The sequence below is a fragment of the Chelonia mydas genome, chromosome 18 (genome assembly GCF_015237465.2).
Source record: "Chelonia mydas isolate rCheMyd1 chromosome 18, rCheMyd1.pri.v2, whole genome shotgun sequence".
Classification (NCBI taxonomy): domain Eukaryota; kingdom Metazoa; phylum Chordata; order Testudines; family Cheloniidae; genus Chelonia; species Chelonia mydas.
Genome location: NC_051258.2, coordinates 2,386,215 through 2,405,219, shown reverse-complemented (window position 1 = coordinate 2,405,219; position 19,005 = coordinate 2,386,215). Strand labels below are relative to the sequence as shown.

General features: G+C 53.8%; 2 protein-coding genes across 6 annotated transcripts in view; one reads left to right on the top strand and one right to left on the bottom strand.

Moving 5' to 3' along the window:
• Window positions 1–14,154, bottom strand: part of LOC102939603 (40S ribosomal protein S2-like) — a 63,542-nt gene extending 49,388 nt beyond the window's left edge. The window contains exons 1-4 of the mRNA XM_007068398.3: window positions 14,095–14,154; window positions 12,334–12,829; window positions 11,488–11,497; window positions 3,319–3,419 (exon numbers count right to left, since the gene is read on the bottom strand). Of these exons, the coding sequence (XP_007068460.3) occupies window positions 3,319–3,419; window positions 11,488–11,497; window positions 12,334–12,829; window positions 14,095–14,154 (667 nt within the window). The remainder of the gene's footprint in view (window positions 1–3,318; window positions 3,420–11,487; window positions 11,498–12,333; window positions 12,830–14,094) is intronic.
• The window catches only part of PHC2 (polyhomeotic homolog 2), a 132,731-nt gene that overhangs the window by 46,216 nt on the left and 67,510 nt on the right, over window positions 1–19,005 (top strand). Inside the window, exon 2 of one of the 5 annotated variants that reach the window (XM_043531750.1) lies at window positions 1,897–1,952. The exons of the other annotated variants lie outside the window; for them this stretch is intronic. The gene's annotated coding sequence lies outside the window, so the exon portion shown is untranslated. The remainder of the gene's footprint in view (window positions 1–1,896; window positions 1,953–19,005) is intronic. 5 annotated transcript variants of the gene reach the window in all.

The window sequence follows — 19,005 nt, the reverse complement described above, 5'->3', positions numbered from 1 at the left end:
AAAGCTGCCCACATTGTCTTGCTCCTCAGAGTCCGTCAGCTCCGGTCTTGGTTCTGGACCACGGTTTGGGTGGGAGACTCTGCACAGCTACCTCCTGTGCCCTCCCTGCCTGTCCAGCTACCCCTGTGAGGCTGCAGTCAGTGACCTCATCCACTTCCTTGAGGATTTAGGGTCAGGGCTGATCTGATTGACTCTGCCCGGGCCTGGCCCGCACCTCGAGGGGTGGTAACTCAAGTGGATGGCACTGGCCCTTCCTCTCAGGGTAGGGGGGCTGGTGCATTGAAACTAGACCTCAGAGAGCCTGATTTCTAACCCCAGCTCTGCCGCTGGCTCTGTGTGGCCTCAGGCCAGTCGCTTGATGGCTGTGTGTTGGTTTCTCTCTCTCCACTGTGTAAGGGGCTTGTGAGGGTTAATTAGCCAGTGTCTTTGCAAATAGTTTGCATGCCAAAAATGAAATTGAGGGCTCAGGTTACTGAATTAATTGATATAATCTTCATGCAATCTCCATAATTACTGCATGGCTACTAAAAACAAACCAAGCCTCAGAAAGGCAGGAAATGGGTTATTAAGGTGATTCCCATCATTACTAATATTCCATTGACAGTGTGTGATAATCCATATGGTACTTTCCAATACCAGCTGTAACTGGGACCCAGGTGCCTGGTAAGAGTTGCTGAGCACTCTCTGCTTCCATTGAAGTTAAGGGCTTTCAGCAGCTCTGGGGAGGTGCTCAGCACCTTTCAGGGTCTGCCTCTGAGAGCACAGAGTCTGGGGTATGAACAGCTCCCTGCTGGGCTGTCTGCCGGATTGAACCTGGGAGCTCTGGATCTAAAAGTACTGTCTTTGCTTCTGCTTCTGGAGCTACAGAGTCTCACTTCGGGAGCTAGGGCAGGCACAGTATTGCACTGACAAACTAGTGTGGCCAGTCGAGGGGGCAGAGATCCACCTGGGGCAATGGTTAGAGCATCTGTTGCATGGGGAAGGGCTGGCAGCTGGCTTTGCACTCTGCCCGGCCCCCAGACAGCAATGGGGGAATTGCTCTGGTCTCTCCACCCCCCATGGAGCTGAGAAAGTCTGTTGGAAAAAGGAGTCTCTGCTTTTTGTCTCCAGTGATGTTCCTGAGCCTTCCCTCCCTCAGGCACCCTGCAGGAGAGAGCCCCTCTCTGCCCAGCCACCCACTCCAGCTCATGCAGATTGTCCTGTCCTTTCTCACTACAAGGCACTAGAATCTGATCTAAGGAATGGAATTACCATTGGGATTCCTTGATTCAGCTCCCACAAGAGCAAGGAGATTGTACCCGGGGAGGGTTTGGACTGTGGGGGAATTTCGGGAAATTGTAGGGTTCCTAGGAAAGTGAGGAATAGAAGCCTTTGTCTAGAGCAAAGAATAATGGGATCAGGAGTTAGGCAAGCTCCTCCACCTCAAACTCTACAGATGCCTCTCAGCCCTAAGCTGAGATCCCCCCCGCTACTCTTGTCCTAGGTTCTCCACGCTCTGCCACTGCTCCTCAGTCCCATTGCACAGGCCCTCCACTCTTAGTCCAGCCCAGACCCATCCCCCTCGCACCCCAATTCTGCTAGCACCCCTCAATCCTGACTCCAAGCCCTGGGCTCCCCACGCACAACTTTGCCAATACCCCTCAGTCCTGGCCTGCAGCCCCTCCTATCCCAGCCCCAGGCTCCCCACACATATTTCTGCAAGTGTCCCTCAATCCCAGTCTGCAGCCCCTCGATCCCAGCGCTGGGCTCCCCACACAGCACTGCCAATATCCCTCAGTCCTGATCTACAGCCCCCTGTTATCTCAGCCCTGGGCTTTCCCTGCCGTTCTGCCTGTGCCCCCCACTCCCGACCTGCAGTCCCCAGTATTCCAGCCCTGGTTCTCTTTTGTCCCCCAGGTGATGCGTTGGTGACATGGAAAACAGACCAGAAGAACACAGGAGCTGCCATTGCGGTCAGTCTGGTGCGAGCTGGTTCTGGAACACCAATAAAACCTGCTCTGTTTTGCCCAGGCCATGGGCGGGTCCTGCGTGCCAGGCAAGCTGTGGCACCTAGGCCCGGTGGCCTCAGAGAAAGCTGGTCTGGGAGATCACAGCCAGCACTTAATCACTCTTGGCTGTGATTAAATAAAATGAGAACAGATGCCCTAGCCCCTGGCATGAAGGAGGGATTGTGGGGAGGGGGGTTCCTTCCAGGGCAGGAGCCTTTTATCCAGGGCTGCTTGCCAGGTGCCGCCCATCCGTCCCGAAGCCCCTTGTTCTGACATTCCTGGGCAGTAAGAAATGCAAATGTTATTGCTGCTTGCCCCATCCCGGCGGGCGTGTTTCCTGGCCAGGCCCCCCAGCCGGCCAGGCCCCCCTCCCCCTGCCCCATCCCCACCAGGAAACAGGACCCAGACCCCGGCTGCCTTTGAAGTGTGTTTGTGTAAGAAAGGCAGCAGGCCTGCGCCCCTTGTTTGGGGGAGGAGCCGGGCCGCGGCTGGGGAGGTGTGAGGAGAAGGGTTGGAGATGGGGAGAGACGGAGCCGGGTGGGCGCAGCCAGCAGGGATCAGGGCTCCGGTGAGTGTCGTCCCTCATGGTTTGCGCGGTGCTCAGGGAGATGCCCTGGGGTCTCAGAGCAGAGCTTGAGCCAGGGGACCATGGGAGGCGGTGTGTGGAAAGGACAGACCGAAGGGAGGGGACTGTGTGGGGACCAGGCCTGGGGAGATCTGCAATAATGTGGGGAGAGGGAGGTTGGGATGTTAGAAGGCGGCAGGGGGGCCTTGCAACAACTGCATGGATTCTGGGAGGAGGGGGCAGGGAGCTTGTCCCCATCACCCAGGACTATGGGGAAAGGCGCACTTCAAAGCAGCTACTGGACGGGCCTGGTATTCACATGTGGGGGCCACAGCGCGGCTCCTGGATCCACACTGGGGCACCCACATCACTGGGTGGGCATATACACCAGCTGCTTGGGCCCCCAAAGATTGAGGTGGGCATCCAAACGCAGGGTTAGAACAGGCCTGAGCAGGGGTGCTGAAATAATGCGTATAGTGGGGGTGCTGAGAGTCATTCAACCAAACTATAAACCCTATATATAATGGAAACCTCTTCAAGACAGGGGGTGTGGCAGCCCCCCCAGCATCCCTCCTTCCAGCACCTATGGCCCTGAGAGGTGCCCACCTGTGAAAGGACAAGTGGGGGGGGGGGGATGAGCAAGTGTGTTTCTGTGTATTTGTCTGCATGTGGATACATGTGAGTGTAGTGCACATCCTTCGAATAGACGTGAGCCTCTCAGAACCCGGAGAAAGTCTGGAGCATCGGCCTGGCTCTGACACTGACCTGGGACCTGGGGAATCTTGGAGCTGCCCTGTGAGACTATAGCCCTGCAGCACGACAAACCCATATCAACCACACATGCACACTCATCCCCAAACACGACGTGTGCACATGCTCAGCCCCCCAAACACACACACACACCCAAACACAACGCATGCCCACACACTCACGAACACACACACAGCTGCACTCATCCCCAAACACGACGTGTGCACATGGTCACCCCCCAAACACACACACACACCCAAACACACACACACCCAAACACAACGCATGCCCACACACTCACGAACACACACACAGCTGCACTCATCCCCAAACACGACGTGTGCACATGCTCAGCCCCCCAAACACACACACACACCCAAACACAACGCATGCCCACACACTCACGAACACACACACAGCTGCACTCACCCCCAAACACATGTGCACACACACTCTCAAACACACACACACCTGCACGCAAATACTCACCCCAAACACAAACCACACACAGACACACCCTCACACACACATGCTCACTTGTCAGCACACAAAAACCACACACTCACACGTGCCCATTTGCTTGGGGTCCTTGCTCCAGTGGTGCTGGCTGCAGGTACACTCTCAGGGAGTGAGTATTTACCTGCCCAGCTCCTCACCTGGAAAGGGTGGGAAGGGGCGCCGGGGAGAGCAGGCCATGCCAGCTGGGGCAGGTGTGTGCCATGCGATGGGATGGGAGCACATGGAGACGGTGGGACGGATTGATTTTTCCAGTGGACATGAGGCTTGTTATTGCATTAGAGACACCAGCGAACACACCAGCACCTTCCCAGGGGACTGCCAGGTCAGCAGCAGCTGTATTTACCATGGGCACAACAGATAAATGGGGGCAAGGGAGGGGGCTGGGTGATGGGGAGCAGGTGGGGCTGTGCAATGGGGAGCTGGAGAGGATGTGTCTCTCACTAGGCCAAGACTAGATCCCTGTGTCAGACATTGCTGCCTGGCCGGGTCCGGAGCAGCCCATCGCAGGGCTGTTTCTTTTTCCCCCCGTCAGGCAGTGCCAGCTGCAGTGAGCCCTGTCCCAGCTCCCAGCCACAGAGCCCCTGGAGTGGAGGGAGCCCTCTCCTCATGCACTGGTGAATTCATAAGGGCACAAACACCACTCAGCGTGGCACTGACATTTCACAGGGCAGCAATCAATGCGGAGGGTGGAGGGCAGCTGGTGCCAGGCTGGAAGCTCTGCTGGGCTGCAGTCAGAAGGGGCCAGCAGAGCTTTGTGAGAGGCAGATCCACGGTACGCAAAGATCCACTGCCCCCCAGGAAGGCCCCATGGCAGATCTGCAGGAACAGAAATCCACACGCAGGAGCCAGCCTCCCTCCCGCCAGGAAGGGGTTAATGCTGAGGCTGGTGCGCCCTGGTAGGCGCTGGTAACCCTACACTGATTCCACGTCCCTGAACAGAGCCAGGCAAGGTGTCTCTGAAGGGAGCAAAGGTCATGTGTCAAGAGGGCTCCAGCAGACGTTTCCTTTACCCTCCTCCAGTCAGACATGCCCCCCGCCGTCTGTCTATGGGACAGCGTCCACCTGCTGATGTAACTGCTCCCACCTTCTAGAGGGCTGGAGGGGGGGGGGGGGGCTACTTCAGGTGCCCCCCGAGGGCAAGGGTAAATGGAATGTCCTCCTCTTCCTCCTCCCAATTTCCCCTCTTCTGCCCTGTGGGGCATGTCTGCAGCCTTCGCTCAGACTCCCTCCAGTGGGAGCTGGGCTCAGCCCGCAGGGGTGGGGTTGGGAAGTCTTAGAATGAAGTGGGGCATGGGGCTTGTAAGCCAGGGCCCCTCTCCCTGGATGAATGCCGGGGCTGTGTGCGTGCTGTAGGCCCTTTGGGGGGCGGTGTTCCGGTCCGGTTACAGGTGGGGTGCTCCAGGGCCGATGCCGGGGCTGTGTGTGCGCTGTAGGCCCTTTGGGGGGGCGGTGTTCCGGTCCAGTTACAGGTGGGGTGCTCCAGAGCCGATGCCGGGGCTGTGTGCGCTGTAGGCCCTTTGGGGGGCGGTGTTCTGGTCCAGTTACAGGTGGGGTGCTCCAGAGCCGATGCCGGGGCTGTGTGCGTGCTGTAGGCCCTTTGGGGGGCGGTGTTCCGGTCCAGTTGCAGGTGGGGTGCTCCAGGGCCGATGCCGGGGCTGTGTGTGCGCTGTAGGCCCTTTGGGGGGCGGTGTTCCGGTCCGGTTACAGGTGGGGTGCTCCAGGGCCGATGCCGGGGCTGTGTGTGCGCTGTAGACCCTTTGGGGGGCGGTGTTCCGGTCCAGTTACAGGTGGGGTGTAAATCGGTGTCACTCCGTTGGATAAATGGGCCAGATCCCCAGTGTGTGTGTAAATCAGCACAGCTCCAGAGAAGCCAATGGAATGAAACAGGTTTATAGCAGCTGGGTGTCTGGCCTGCTGACACTGAACTCAAAGGCCGTCTGGATTTGGGGAGAGAGAACCCTTGTGCCGGTCGCGGTGAATTGCTTGGGCTATTGCACATCTCCCATTGCCAGGGTGTGTGGATCAACCCTCCTTCCTGCTCTGCCTGCCCTTCTTTGGGGCGGGCGTTTGGGAACAGAGCAGGTTGGGGGCTGGGAGGGGACCAGAGCATTCACCCCACTTTGGAGTTAGCAGCATAGCAGCCAAACACTTAGAGCCCTGTGCGGATACAAAAATGTGGATCCGCATCCTCCAGGATCAACTTGCGACCTGTCCCGCGATCCGCTAGCCGTCTTTTACCTGAATCCGCACCCGCCGGGGGAGGGAAAGGGAGCAAGTGGGGGAGGGGGGTCTTGCAGGGAAAAGGCAGCACGAGGGTGGGGTCTGGGGGTAAGGGACAGTGTGGGGGCATGGTCTCAAGGAGAAGGGGTGGCACGGAGGGGGCCGGCTGGGGGGGAAGGGGCATCCCATCGCATGCTGCTCCTGGGGCTCGCCAGCAGCAGTGCATGTTGCATCACAGTGGGGCAGAGGGATGGGGCTCCGGGGTCCCGCCCGCTCCCAATCCCTGTGGCCGGGGGCAGGCCCTGCTGCCCAGGAGCTGTCGTGCCAGGTCCAGGAATGGGCGTGCGGCCAGTGCTGCTGGGCCGGGCCATGGTGGGGACTCTGGCACTGCCCAAGGGGCCCGAGCTGCTGGATAGGAAGAGGCGCGGTGAGCAGGTGCTGGACAGCCCGGACTCCAACCTGCTGCCCAGCCCCAGCCATTGGCTGCTGCCGCCGGCCCCAAGCGCACTGCGCCCCCCGAGCTGGACGCCACGGGCCAGGCGCGGCCGGTGCATATGGCCCTGCGTGGCTGTATCCACATCCAGTCCACTCTGCGCAAAAATGGCCCGTGAATATCTGCGGATTTGCAGGGCTCTACAACCCGTTGCCCTGGAAGTTCTCCCCTGGGTTTAGTCCCTCTGCTCGCTAGGTCGGAGTGCCCGGCGCCGGCCTGGGGGAGAAGCTGATCGGCAGGGCCGCCAGCGTAGGTGCTCCAGCCCCAGAGCCTTGGAAGGGTTGGCCCAGCCTTGGCACTGATTGTGTTTGAGATGGACAAGGGGGAGGTGGAAAAGGGCAAGTGGGGAGGCCTCTGCTAGGTCGGTTAATTTACGTCAGCCCCTGCTCTGATGCAGACGCTGATTAACCCATTGGGGATCCCAGTGTGATTCTGTAGCAGCAAGCATGGGGTGAGATCCCTGCCTGGGCTCCCAGAGTGGGGCAGCCCCTGCCAGACATGCAAAAAGAGCAGCAAGGCGGCTGCCTCCTGCACTTCTACTGAGGGATCGGGAGAGAACCAGGTATGGGGCCAGTACAGGTCCAAGATCACATATCCCAGCACGTTTGAGGTGCACAAGCAGCAGAGGAAAGAGCAGCTTTATGCATCTCTCCAGCTGCTCCTGCAGCCCATGTCCCCTTGGTGTCCAAGCACCTTGCAGTCCCCGGGGGGTCAATTCTTGCTGCGCCCTACATGTGTGGAAGGATTGTCCCCATTGCACAGATGGGGAATTGAGGCCCAGAACGGCTAAGTGAGTTGCCCAAGAGCCCACAGCTCCATGGCAGATCTGAACCCAGAGCCCCTGACTCCAAGCCCACTGCCTTTACCCTGGTGGCCCTTGGATGAGAAAGGCCCTTTAAGCCATCATGTCCACCCCCTCCACGAGGCTAGCTCATCCCCAGGGCTGTATCCAGCCTAGCTTTATATATCCTAAGTGGAGGGCTCCCAGCCCTCCCCCTGGAGGCGATCCTGCTGGATCTATCTGGAAGTCCTCCCTGAGATTCAGTCTTTGTTAATTTCACCCATTGTCCCTGGCTGTGGCCCCTCAAACATTCTCTCCCTCCCTTTCCAGGGCTTGTAGCGGGTCCCGTGTATCTGGGAAAGCAGGCTCTGCTGGCCCCCTGTAACTCATACCAGTGGTTACATCCCTTCTGCATTTGGCCCCCAGTCTCCAGAGCTGGTCCAGTCCCACGTCCTACAATCCCTTCTCATCCAAGGCAGCCAGTCTCTGCAATGTGACAGTGGGGTCCACAGCCTACAAGGGGGAGAAATATCCTGCATGAATGGGTGCCTGGGCAGGGTTAGGTGTGTCCCTGCCCTGCCATTTACATTATGCAAAGTAGGCACAGAGCGCTATCCAAGCCAGGACTCTCCCCTAGCTTGCCCGGGCATTAGTGCCTGGCACCCACTTGGCCCAGGTGCAGATAGCCCTACAAGGAGCAGGGCAGTGGGGTTCTGGCTCTTGGACCTCACAGGCTCCTCTCGCTGGCACACTGACGCCTTCGTCTCCATGAGAAGGAGAAATTAAATCAGCGCTAGCTGTTGGGTGAGCAGAGGGTGATGGGGGCCCTGGCCGAGTCTGTCACAGTCCCTTGCGTTTCTGGAGGCACTTTGGTTTTCCCTCTGCTCTCGATCTGTCTCCATGGCATGTGCTCCGACTCGTGGCCAACACAACAGGTGCAGCAGGGTGTCCAGCATGTGGCTGTTTTCACCGGCAGTTAAAGCCAATCCTCAGCCAGCACCAAGGAACCAAATGTAATGCTCTGCTCCTGGGGCAGGTTGGTTGGCAGCAGCAGGACTGAACCTGGGGCCTCAGGATCTAAAAGCATGAGTGATTCCTGCCTGGGCTAAGAGGCTGGTCTCCCTGAACCTGGTCTGTGATGATCTCTTCAGCCTCCATATGTGCCCCAGTCTCCACTAGTGGGAGACAGAGTGACAAGCAGGGTGGGTGGGGATTACTCAAACCACACTTAAACTTTGGAGCTGGATCTGCATTGTGCCAGCTCAGATATTGGGGTGTCCACTGCAGAGACTTCAGGACCCAGTGCTCCATGTTCCAACACAATCCACTGGCTGGAAGTTGAAGCTGGAAATAAGGCATACATTTTTTAACAGTGACACTAATTAACCATTGAAACTATTTGCCAAGGATCGTGGTGGATTCTCCATCACTGACAATTTTTAAATCAAGACTGGATGTTTCTGTAAAAGTTCTGCTCTAGGAATTACTGTGGGGCAGGTCTCTGGCCTATGTTCTACAGAGGTCACAATCAGGGCTTGTTCCAGCCTTTTTGCCGCCCCAAGCGGTGAAGAAAAAAAAAAAAGAAAAACCCGATTGAGCTGCCACTGAATTGCCACCGAAGGGGAAGAGAGAGAATCAAGGACTCACCGCTGAATTGCCGCCGAAGACCCAGACGTGCCTCCCCAATAACGCACAGAGTGCCAGCCCTTCGCTGGTGCCTGGAGCCGGCCCCGGTCACAATGGTCCCTTCTGGCCTTGGAATCTATGAGTTTTCACCCCGGTGACCTCTGTGTGGTCCAGCAGCTAAAGCACATGGCTGGGCATAAGAACACCTGTCTTCCCTGCCACTGGCCCACTGTGTCACTCCTCTGTCATGATATAAGAGGGAAGGTCCTCTCATGGGTCGGTAACTGGTTAAAAGACAGGAAACAAAGGGTAGGAATAAATGGTCAGTTTTGAGAATGGAGAGAGGTAAATAGTGGTGTCCCTCAGGGGTCTGTATTGGGCCCAGTCCTAGTCAACATATTCATTAATTAGCTGGGAAAAGGTGAGGTGGCAAAATTTGCAGATGATACAAAACTACTCAAGATAGTTAATTCCCAGGCAGACTCGAAGAGGTACAAAAGGATCTCTCAAAACTGAGAGACTGGGCAACAAAATGGCAGATGAAATTCAGTGTTGATAAATGCAAAGTGATGCACATCAGAAAAAATTATCCCAAGTATATGTACAAAATGATGGGGTCTAAATTAGCTGTTACCACTCAAGAAAGAGATCTTGGAGTCAGTGTGAACAGTTCTCTGAAAACTCTGCTCAGTGGGCAGCAGCAGTCAAAAAAGAGAACAGAATGTTAAGAACCATTAAGGGATAAATAATAAGATGGAAAATATCATAATGCCACTTTATAAATCCATGGTACCTCCACACCTTGAGTACTGCGTGCAGATCTGATCGCCCCATCTGAGAAAGGATATATTGGAAGTGGAAAAGATACAGAAAAGGGCAACAAAAATGATTAGGGTATTGAACAGTTTTCATATGAGGAGAGAGATTAAAGACTGGGAGTGTTCAGTTTATAAAAGAGGCCACTAAGGGGGGATATGATTGAGGTTTATAAAATTGTGACTGGAGTGGAGAAAGTGAATAGGGAAGTGTTACTTACCCCTTCACGTAAAACAAGAACCAGCAGTGTCCAATGAAATGAATAGGCAGCAGGTTAAAAGCAAACATAAGGAAGTATTATTGCACACAATGCATGGTCACCCTGTGAAACTTGTTGCCAGGGGATTTTGTGAAGGCCAAAAGTATAAGTGGGTTCAAAAAAGAATGAGATAAGTTCCTGGAGGTTAGGTCCATCAATGGCTATTAGCCAAGATGGTCAGGGATGCAACCCCATGCTCTGGGTGTTCCTAAACCTCTGACTGCCAGAAGCTGATCCTGGACAACAGGGGATGGATCACTTCATTATTGCCCTGTTCTCGTCATTCCCTCTGAAGCACCTGGCATCAGCCACTGTCTGAAGACAGGATACTGGGCTAGATGGACCCTTGGTCTGACCCAGTGTGGCCATTTTTAGGTCTTACATTCCTACACAAGTGCTAAGTGTTATTTCATTCTGCCTCTGCTTGGATCAGCCTGGAGCATGCTGTGCTGGGCCCTATCATCTCCAGGGGCTGCACATGTCATGGGCTCAAGCTGCAACATTCAGACCCAGACTGGAAAGACCCACGGTCCCCATAGGTGTAGTTTGACTTCCATATTGGGGGGAGGGATGGCTCAAGTCAAGCCAAAGGGGTCACACATGGGATGGGGGGGGATTCCGTGCCTGCCCACAGGGGTGCCATTTCAGATTGCGGGGGGACTGCAACCATGATTCCAAGGGCTACTTAGGCAACTGAAAACTCTAGTGTTTTTGTAGATAATAACTTAGAAATTATCTGACAGGAGCACAAAATCTAATTCCTGTATCAAGAAAGAAAATTAAATATTAGACCCACTCAGCTGTAATACTAACATGTTCTGACATCTTGTGGCAAGTCACTTATGGGACACTGGTTAGGTTTAAATGGTAATGTCTATTCTTATTCAGGTACACTTACTGAAGTCAGAAGGGACCATCATGGTCATCTAGTCTGACTTCCTGCACTTCACAGGTCACAGAACCTCACCCACCCACTCCTGTAATAGATCCCTAAGTTCTGGCTGAGTTACTTACATCCTCAAATCATGGTTTAAGGACTTCAAGTTACAGAGAATTCACCATTTACACTAGTTTAAACTTGCAAGTGACCCATGCCCCATGATCCATGCTGCAGAGGAAGGCAAAAAAAAAAAAAACCAAAAAAAACCCCAGGGTCTCTGCCAGTTTGACTTGGGGGAAAATTCCTTCCCGACCCCAAATATCGTGATCAGTTAGTCCCTGAGCAAGTGGGCAAGACCCATGAGGAAGACACGTGAGAAAGAATTCTCTGTAGTAACTCAAAGCCTTCCCCATCTAATGTCCCATCTCGAGCCATTGTGGATTTATGCTACAGGCAGTCAACAATGGGCCACACACCATTGTAGGCAGTCCTGTCATACCATCTCCTCCATACACTTATCAAGCTCAGTTTTGAAGCCAGTCAGATTTTTTGCCCCCACTGCTCCTCCTGGGAGGCTGCTCCAGCCTTCACTCTTCTGATGGTTAGAAACCTTCACCTATTTTCAAGCCTAAACTTTTTGATGGCCAGTTTATATCCATTTGTTCTGGGGTCCACATTGGTGCTTAACTTAAATAACTCCTCTCCCTCCCTGATATTTATCCCTCTGATGTATTTATAGAGTGCAATCATATCTCCCCTCAGCCTTCGTTTGGTTAGGCTAAACAAGACAAGTTCTTTGAGTCTCCTCTCCTAAGGTAGGTTTTCCATTCTTCGGATCTTCCTAGTAGCCCTTCTCTGCACCTGTTCAGTTTGAATTCATCTTTCTTAAACATGGGAGACCAGAACTGCACGCAATACTCCAGATGAGGTCTCTCCAGTGCCTTGTATAAAGGTATCAGAGTAACAGGCGTGTTAGTCTGTATTCGCAAAAAGAAAAGGAGTACTTGTGGCACCTTAGAGACTAACCAATTTATTTGAGCATGAGCTTTCGTGAGCCACAGCTCACTTCATCGGATCCGATGAAGTAAGCTGTGGCTCACGAAAGCTCATGCTCAGATAAATTGGTTAGTCTCTAAGGTGCCACAAGTACTCCTTTTCTTTTTGTATAAAGGTACTAACACTTCCTTATCTCTACTGGAAATACCTCGCCTGATGCACCCCAGGACTGTTAGCCTTTTCATGGTCACATGACATTGACGGCTCATAGTCATCCTGTGATCAGCCAATATGCCCAGGTCTTTCTCCTTCTTTGTCACTTCCAACTGATAAGTCCCTAGCATATAGCAAAAATCCCTGTTGTTAGTCCCTAAATGCATGACCTTGCACTTTTTTTTGTTTCACTTATCACTTTATTTTGTACAAAAACATTTAAGTAGTTGCCACAGCAGCTGCCTGGGTTCTCTGCACTGAGACTCTGGTGTGGGTCTTAGCCAGATGATCAGTGAATTCCTGATAAGGAGACTTGGTGAACACAGTCTCCTTCCAGAGGTCAGGGGTCAGATAACTGTAGGTCTTGGAGAGTGCTTCAAAGGTGGCTTTAGCAAAGTTGCCCAGTGTAGCAGTACAACCCCTAGCTGAAGCATAGCAGTCATCAATTCCAGCCACCATCAGCAGTTTCTTTGGAACAGGGGCAGATACAATTCGGGTACCATGGGGTGCTGGGATCAGATGCACCAGAACAGACCCACAACGACCAGTAACCTTGCAAGATACACTATGAGGCTTGCCAATCTTGTTACCCCAGTAGCCTCGTCGTACTGGTACAATGGATGGTTTAGCCAAGATGATTGCCCCACGAATAGCAGTGGCAACTTCCTTGGAGCATTTTACACCGAGGCCGACATGACCATTGTAGTCACCAATGGCTTTGCACTATTAAATATCATTCCATTTCTATTACTCCAGTTTACAAGGTCATCCAGATGTATGATATTCCGGTCCTCCTCTCTATTGGCTATACCTCCCCGCTTTGTGTCATCTTCAAATTTTATTAGGACACTCCCACTTGTTGTGCCAAGGTCATTAATAAAAAATGTTTAATCAGATTGGTCCCAAGACTGATCCCTGAGGAACTCCACTAGTAACCTCCCTCCAGCCTGACAGTTCACCTTTCAATATGACCTGTTGCAGTCTCCCCTTCAACCAGTTCCTTATCCACCTTTCACTTCTCTTATTAATCCCCATCTTGTCCAGTTTAACTAATAATTTCTCATGTGGAACTGTATCAAATGCCTTCCTGACATCCAGGTAGATTAGATCTACTGTATTTCCTTTGTCTAAAACATCAGTTCTCTTCTCAAAGAAAGATAGCAGTAACTTGTTACCACCTCTTGAATAGAACAATTGAAACAATTGCAGAAAAATCTACAATTACTTTCTATCATTTAGGCTACTTACTTTTTGCTGCTCACCAAGCTTGGAACAGATCGTTTAACTTTAGGAAACCTCCTAATAGCCCTTTCTTATCTTAATCACCCGTTAATCACTCTGTTATAAACAAAATTCTGAGGACAACACAAACGCAGCTTGTTGGGGGTGGAAGTTTTTTGTTGCAGGAGAGCCAACAGGCAGCGGCCATACTGCGCGACTTTTAGTGGCTTTGTGGCACGGCTGTAGTGACAGAGCCTTGTCACTAAAAGCTGTGTAGTGTAGACGTAGCCTAAGGCTGCCTGGCTGAGGCTTGCATTTTGCCCCATCCATAATCTGCCCATGAAGGCCCCAGAGGCATTTGGATCTCAGCAGACCATAACTCTGGTCTGAAAATGAGGGTGGCTGCAATCTGCTCCTTTTGGGTCAGTTCAGCCTGGCCCACAGGTGTCCACTCCCAGTGAGATGCCAGAGCAGCCCTCACTTGGGCATCATTTGGATGCTGTGGAGGTGGGGGGCCTGGAGAGTTTCCTGTCAGTCATTCAGAGACCTCCACTCTGCTGAGCTGATGGGGCCAAAGGCCGCCTGCCGCCCTAAGAGGAATGACGCTCTGGTGCCCAGTGGAGCAGTTTAAAGGTGCACGGTGTGGAGTGAGGTCTGCAAGGGAGGAAGAGATTTACATCCATGCCATATATCAAAGGGGAGCTCATGGGTCTCTACCGGCCTTTGTCTGCTAACAGCAGAGCAGTTCCTGGAGCTGTAAAACCCACTTTCCCCAGCCCCCCTGCCAGAAACTCCATCTCCACGTCCATTTCCACTGCTGTACCCATCGCAGCAGGATTGCCCATAAAAAAACAACAACATTTGTCTGCTCAAGCCCATAAAAGACTCGAGGGAGCCAGGGCCAGGCTGTGGGATAAATAAACTGGCTTCAATTTCAGCAAGGCTCAGCAGGGCCCTGGGGATTGCGTCGCCTAGTGGAGAAGGTGTCTGCTTCAGTGAAGGAAAAAGGAGCAGCTAATGAGGCTCCATGAGAGACTGCCTCAGAGATCTGAGGGCAGGAAGAGAAGCCTGCACTGGTAATGAGAAAGGAGAAAGAGGCAACCCAAGGAGGATCTATGAGGACAGATCCTCAGCCTACGTAAATCTGTGCAGCTTCATGGATTTCAATAGCCCCTTATTGGATCTGTGCCAGTTTACTCCAGCTGGGAATCTGGCTCATGAGTCAGTGAAGCATCCACTGGAAAAAGAAGGTGGCTGGAGCTGCCGCGTATCCTCAGGCCAAACCCTGACCGAGTCCAAGGGAGTTCTGCTTGAGTAAGAGCTGCAAGGCCAGTGCTGGGGGCAAAAGGAGATAGGGCTTGCCCGAGGGCTAAGCAGAAGAAGGGCTTTGGGGGGTAGCTGTGAGCAGAGAGAGGAGTAGGAGAGGGGAAGTGGTAAATGCCGTGGTTGACAAACAGCAAGGAAGAGAATACATGGCCTGGAACTAAACAGGTCTAGATCAGCATGGCTGGGTGATGTACATGTCCAGGAATTGAGTTTTGAATCAGTGTGGAATAGTGATCAGAGCACAGGACTGGGACTCAGGAGATCAGGATTCTCCTGGCTCTGCCACTGGCCTGCTACGTGACCTAGAAAAAGTAACTTCCCCGCCCCGTGCCTCAGTTTCCCCATCTATAAAATAATGATGATGATACTGCCCTTCTGTGTAAAGCTCTTTGAGGTCTCCTGATGAAAAACACATGATAAAAGCTAGGTATTATTAGGCTTATAGAAGCTCTGGGGCATGGGAGAGCTCCCAGTGGACTGGCAAAGACAGGTGTGATACCCAGCTTCTAAAAGGAAAAACAGGGTGATCCTGGCTATTCATCCCTCCCAAGGCCAGAAGGGACCGTTATGATCCTGTAGTCTGACCTCTGTTTAGCATAGTCCAGAGACCTGCCCCCAAATAATCCCTAGAGCAGAACTTTTAGAAAACCAGTCAGTTTTGAGTTTAAAATGGCCAGTGATGGAGAATCCACCATGACCCTGGTCAATTGTTCCAGTGGATACTTACCCTGCCTGACCGTTAACAATGTACACCTTATTTCTGGTCTGAATTTGTCTAGGTTCAGCTTCCAGCCATTGGATCATGTTAGACCTTTCACTGCCAGACTCCTGGGGGAGAGCAGCGTCTGCAGGGCTGCTACGTCCTCTCCTCGTGCAAGTGGGGGAAGTGGGCAGAATCTGGCTCCACCCCCTCCCATACACAGGAGAGCAGTGCCAGTGCTGGGGGGAATTATGCTGTGCCAGGCCTGGGCACTTCCCGCACAGAGCAGGGGGAACCAGAAGCAAGTTTGGCACAGCATGTCCATCCTCTGGAACTCCCCGTGGTGGGAAATGCGTCCATCCGTGCTGGTGAACAAGGGGGAATCGGGAAGCCCAGTCCCCACCCGCCTTGAACCACAGGCTGCTCTAGCCCCATTCCCACCAAACCGATCTCCTGTGGCAAAACTGCTGTTTGTTTTCTTCAAAATCAGCAAAATATTTGAGACCCAGGTGCCCCATTTGGGGCTAAGCTTGACTGGAGTCGGCCAGTTTGGGCCGTGCCCTGCTGTGCCCTGCAGCATGGGGGCAGGGGACCAGCCACTAGTCCTGCTAGCCAAGGCCTGGGTGAGGCTAGAGTGTAAAGACACTGCAGACTGAGATCTGCAGAATGAACTGGGCTTCTGCCTGGTATCAGTGTCAAAAGGCAAGCGACCAAATGTCCTGACCCTGCTCCCCAGGGTGGCATGGAGCCCAGTGTCCCCACCACTCCCTGGCCAAGTGACACAGAGAGCAAGGGAAGGAAAACAGATGTCACTGGGAAAAGTACAAGGACCTGTAGATCTGGGGCCTGAGCCTGCCGCCACCACACCAGAGTCAATAGCCCAGCCTGGGGAGAGGTGGGCAAGCTGCAGGGCTGGCCCCTGGTGGTTACTCGCTACTGAATGAACAAGAGCTGGGAAAACTCCCACATGCCAAGGGGGTTCCTGGCCATCAGCACCTGCTTAGTCCCAAGCTGGCCGCCTCCCGGATCCCAGGGAAATCACAGACAGACACTTGGCCTGGGACACTGGTCGGGGGGAGCAGTAAATGGCCTAAGCCCATTGCAGTGATGGGAGCCTCCTAGCCCCTGAATCACAGTCACTGCAGGGTCCTGCTGCTCACTCCGGACTCCACAGGGGAGCTGATTTTCATGACAGTGAGAGGGACACCTGGCTGGCTGGCTGGTGCACGCTCCCTGGGCACCATCTGTCTGCCCGACTAACTCCTGCTGCCTGGGCACCCTCTGTCTGTCCAGCTTGTGCCCGCTCCCTGGCCACTGTCTGTCTGCCCAGCTGGCACACACTCCCTGGGCACTGTCTGTCTGCCTGACTGGTGCTCGCTCCCTGGGCACCATCTGTCTGCCCGACTAACTCCTGCTGCCTTGGCACCATCTGTCTTGCCAGCTGCCGCCCGCTCCCTGGGCACTGTCTGTCTGCCCAGCTGGCGCATGCTCCCTGGGCACTGTCTGTCTGCCTGACTGGTGCTCTCTCCCTGGGCACCATCTGTCTGCCCGACTAACTCCTGCTGCCTGGGCACCATCTGTCTGTCCAGCTTGTGCCCGCTCCCTGGCCACTGTCTGTCTGCCCAGCTGGCACACACTCCCTGGGCACTGTCTGTCTGCCTGACTGGTGCTCGCTCCCTGGGCACCATCTGTCTGTTTGACTGGTGCTCGCTCCCTGGGCACCATCTGTCTGTTTGACTGGCGCCTGCTCCCTGGGCGCCTTCTGTCTGTCCAGCTGCCGCCCGCTCCCTGGGCACCGTCTGTCTGTCCGGCTTGCACATGCTCCCAGGGCAATGCCTGTCTGTCCGCTTGGTGCTCGCTCCTTGAACACCGTCTGTCCGTCCGGCTGGCGCACGCTCCCTTGGCACTGTTTCTCTGCCCAGCTGGTGCATGCTCCCTTGGCACACTCTGCTCAGCTTGCACACAGTCCCTGGGCACCATCTGTCTGCCTGCTGGTGCAAACTCCCTGGACACCATCTGTCTACCAGGCTGGCTGTCTGCCTGGCTGGCCCACGGTCCCTCAGCACCGATTTTTTGCCCAGCTGGCACACACTCCCTCGGCACCATCCGTCTTCCAGGCTGGGGCACGCTCCCTTGGCACCCTCTGTCTGCCTGACTGGCGCACGCTCCCTCGGCACCATCTGTCTGCCCAGCTGACACCAGCTCCCTGGGCACCGCCTGTGTGTCCGGCTGGTGCTCGATCCCTGGACCCTGTCAGCCTGGTGAAAATGAGCGAGTGAGTGAGGCTGGGCGAGAACGAGACACAGAGGGAGGGAGGATGGAATGAAGTGTGGGCGGGGCCTCGGAGAAGGGGTCAGGCAGGGGCGGGACAAGGGTGTTCAGTTTTGTGCAAGTAGAAAGTTGGCAACCCTAGCCAGGAGAGAGACCACAAGGTCAGGCCATGGGTCCAAGCACCTGTGAGTCTCGCTCTTCTTTCTTTGCTGTAGCTACTCATGGATGTGTAAAGAAGGAACTCTGGAGGAGGCGTAGGAAGGTTATATTACCTCTCTGTTTGGCACTGGTCAGACCTACTCTGGAACCCGAGATACTATTCTGGTCACCCATGTTCAAGAAAGATGAATTCAAACTGAAACAGGGCAGAGAAGAGCTGCCAGGATGATCGGCAGCATGGAAAGCTGTCTGGAGCCTGGAGAACTGGCGTGGTCAGCCTCATAGAACCCAGCTGGAGTGGGGCTCTGGTTACTCTCTATAAATACAGCAAGGGGTGAACACCAGGGAGGTGAAGAGCTATTGAAGCTGAAGGGCAATGTTGGCACAAGAACAAATGGGGATAAACTAGCCAGGAATCAATCTAGGCTGGACATTAGTAGGTTTCTAATGATCAGAGGAGTTAGGTTCTGGAACAGCCGCCCAAGAGGAGCAGGGTGGGCAGAGAACCTAGCTGTCTTTAAAATGGAGCCTGAGAAATGTATGAATGGGATTATATGATGTTTGATTGCTGCAATACCAGGGGACTGGACTCAGTGACTCAGGACGTCCCTTCCTCTGCTATGTCCCTATGGTGCTTCCCTCATGTAAGCTAAACACCATGTGGACGGACACTGGGATTTCCCCAGGAGTTTAGGGGAGTGAGGTGCCAGATCCCACTGAAATCCGAGGGGAGCAAAGGAGTGTGCTTTGTATTCGGACAAACATGCAGGATTCGGGCCCAGGCTGGCTCTTGTGTTGCCCCAGCTTGTTCTCCCAATTCAGCTCGTAAGCCCTTGTCTTGATAGCAGGGCTGGCAAGTGACTTAACTCTGTTTACCAGGAAGCTGGAGTTTTATTTTATCTGATCCATTCTCCAGTATCATCCTGCAGGGGTATAAAGCAGCCAGTCATTTCATCTCTAAGGGACGGGCTCCAGCTGGATTCATCTCTTGGCACTGGAAGGCAATGGTGCCAACCTTCCCAATTGTATTGGGAATCTCGTGATAGTTGGTGCTTTGCTGGAACCCCAAGCACCTGGGATTAGGTGATACCCCCAGATTCCCTTCTGGTTATAAGGTGACTATCTAGACCTCACGGTTGTGGAGAAAAGCTGGAAAATGTGAACCGTCAAGACGCCAGAACCAGAAAGCAAAGAGAACCCAGCTCTATTATTTTTAAAAATC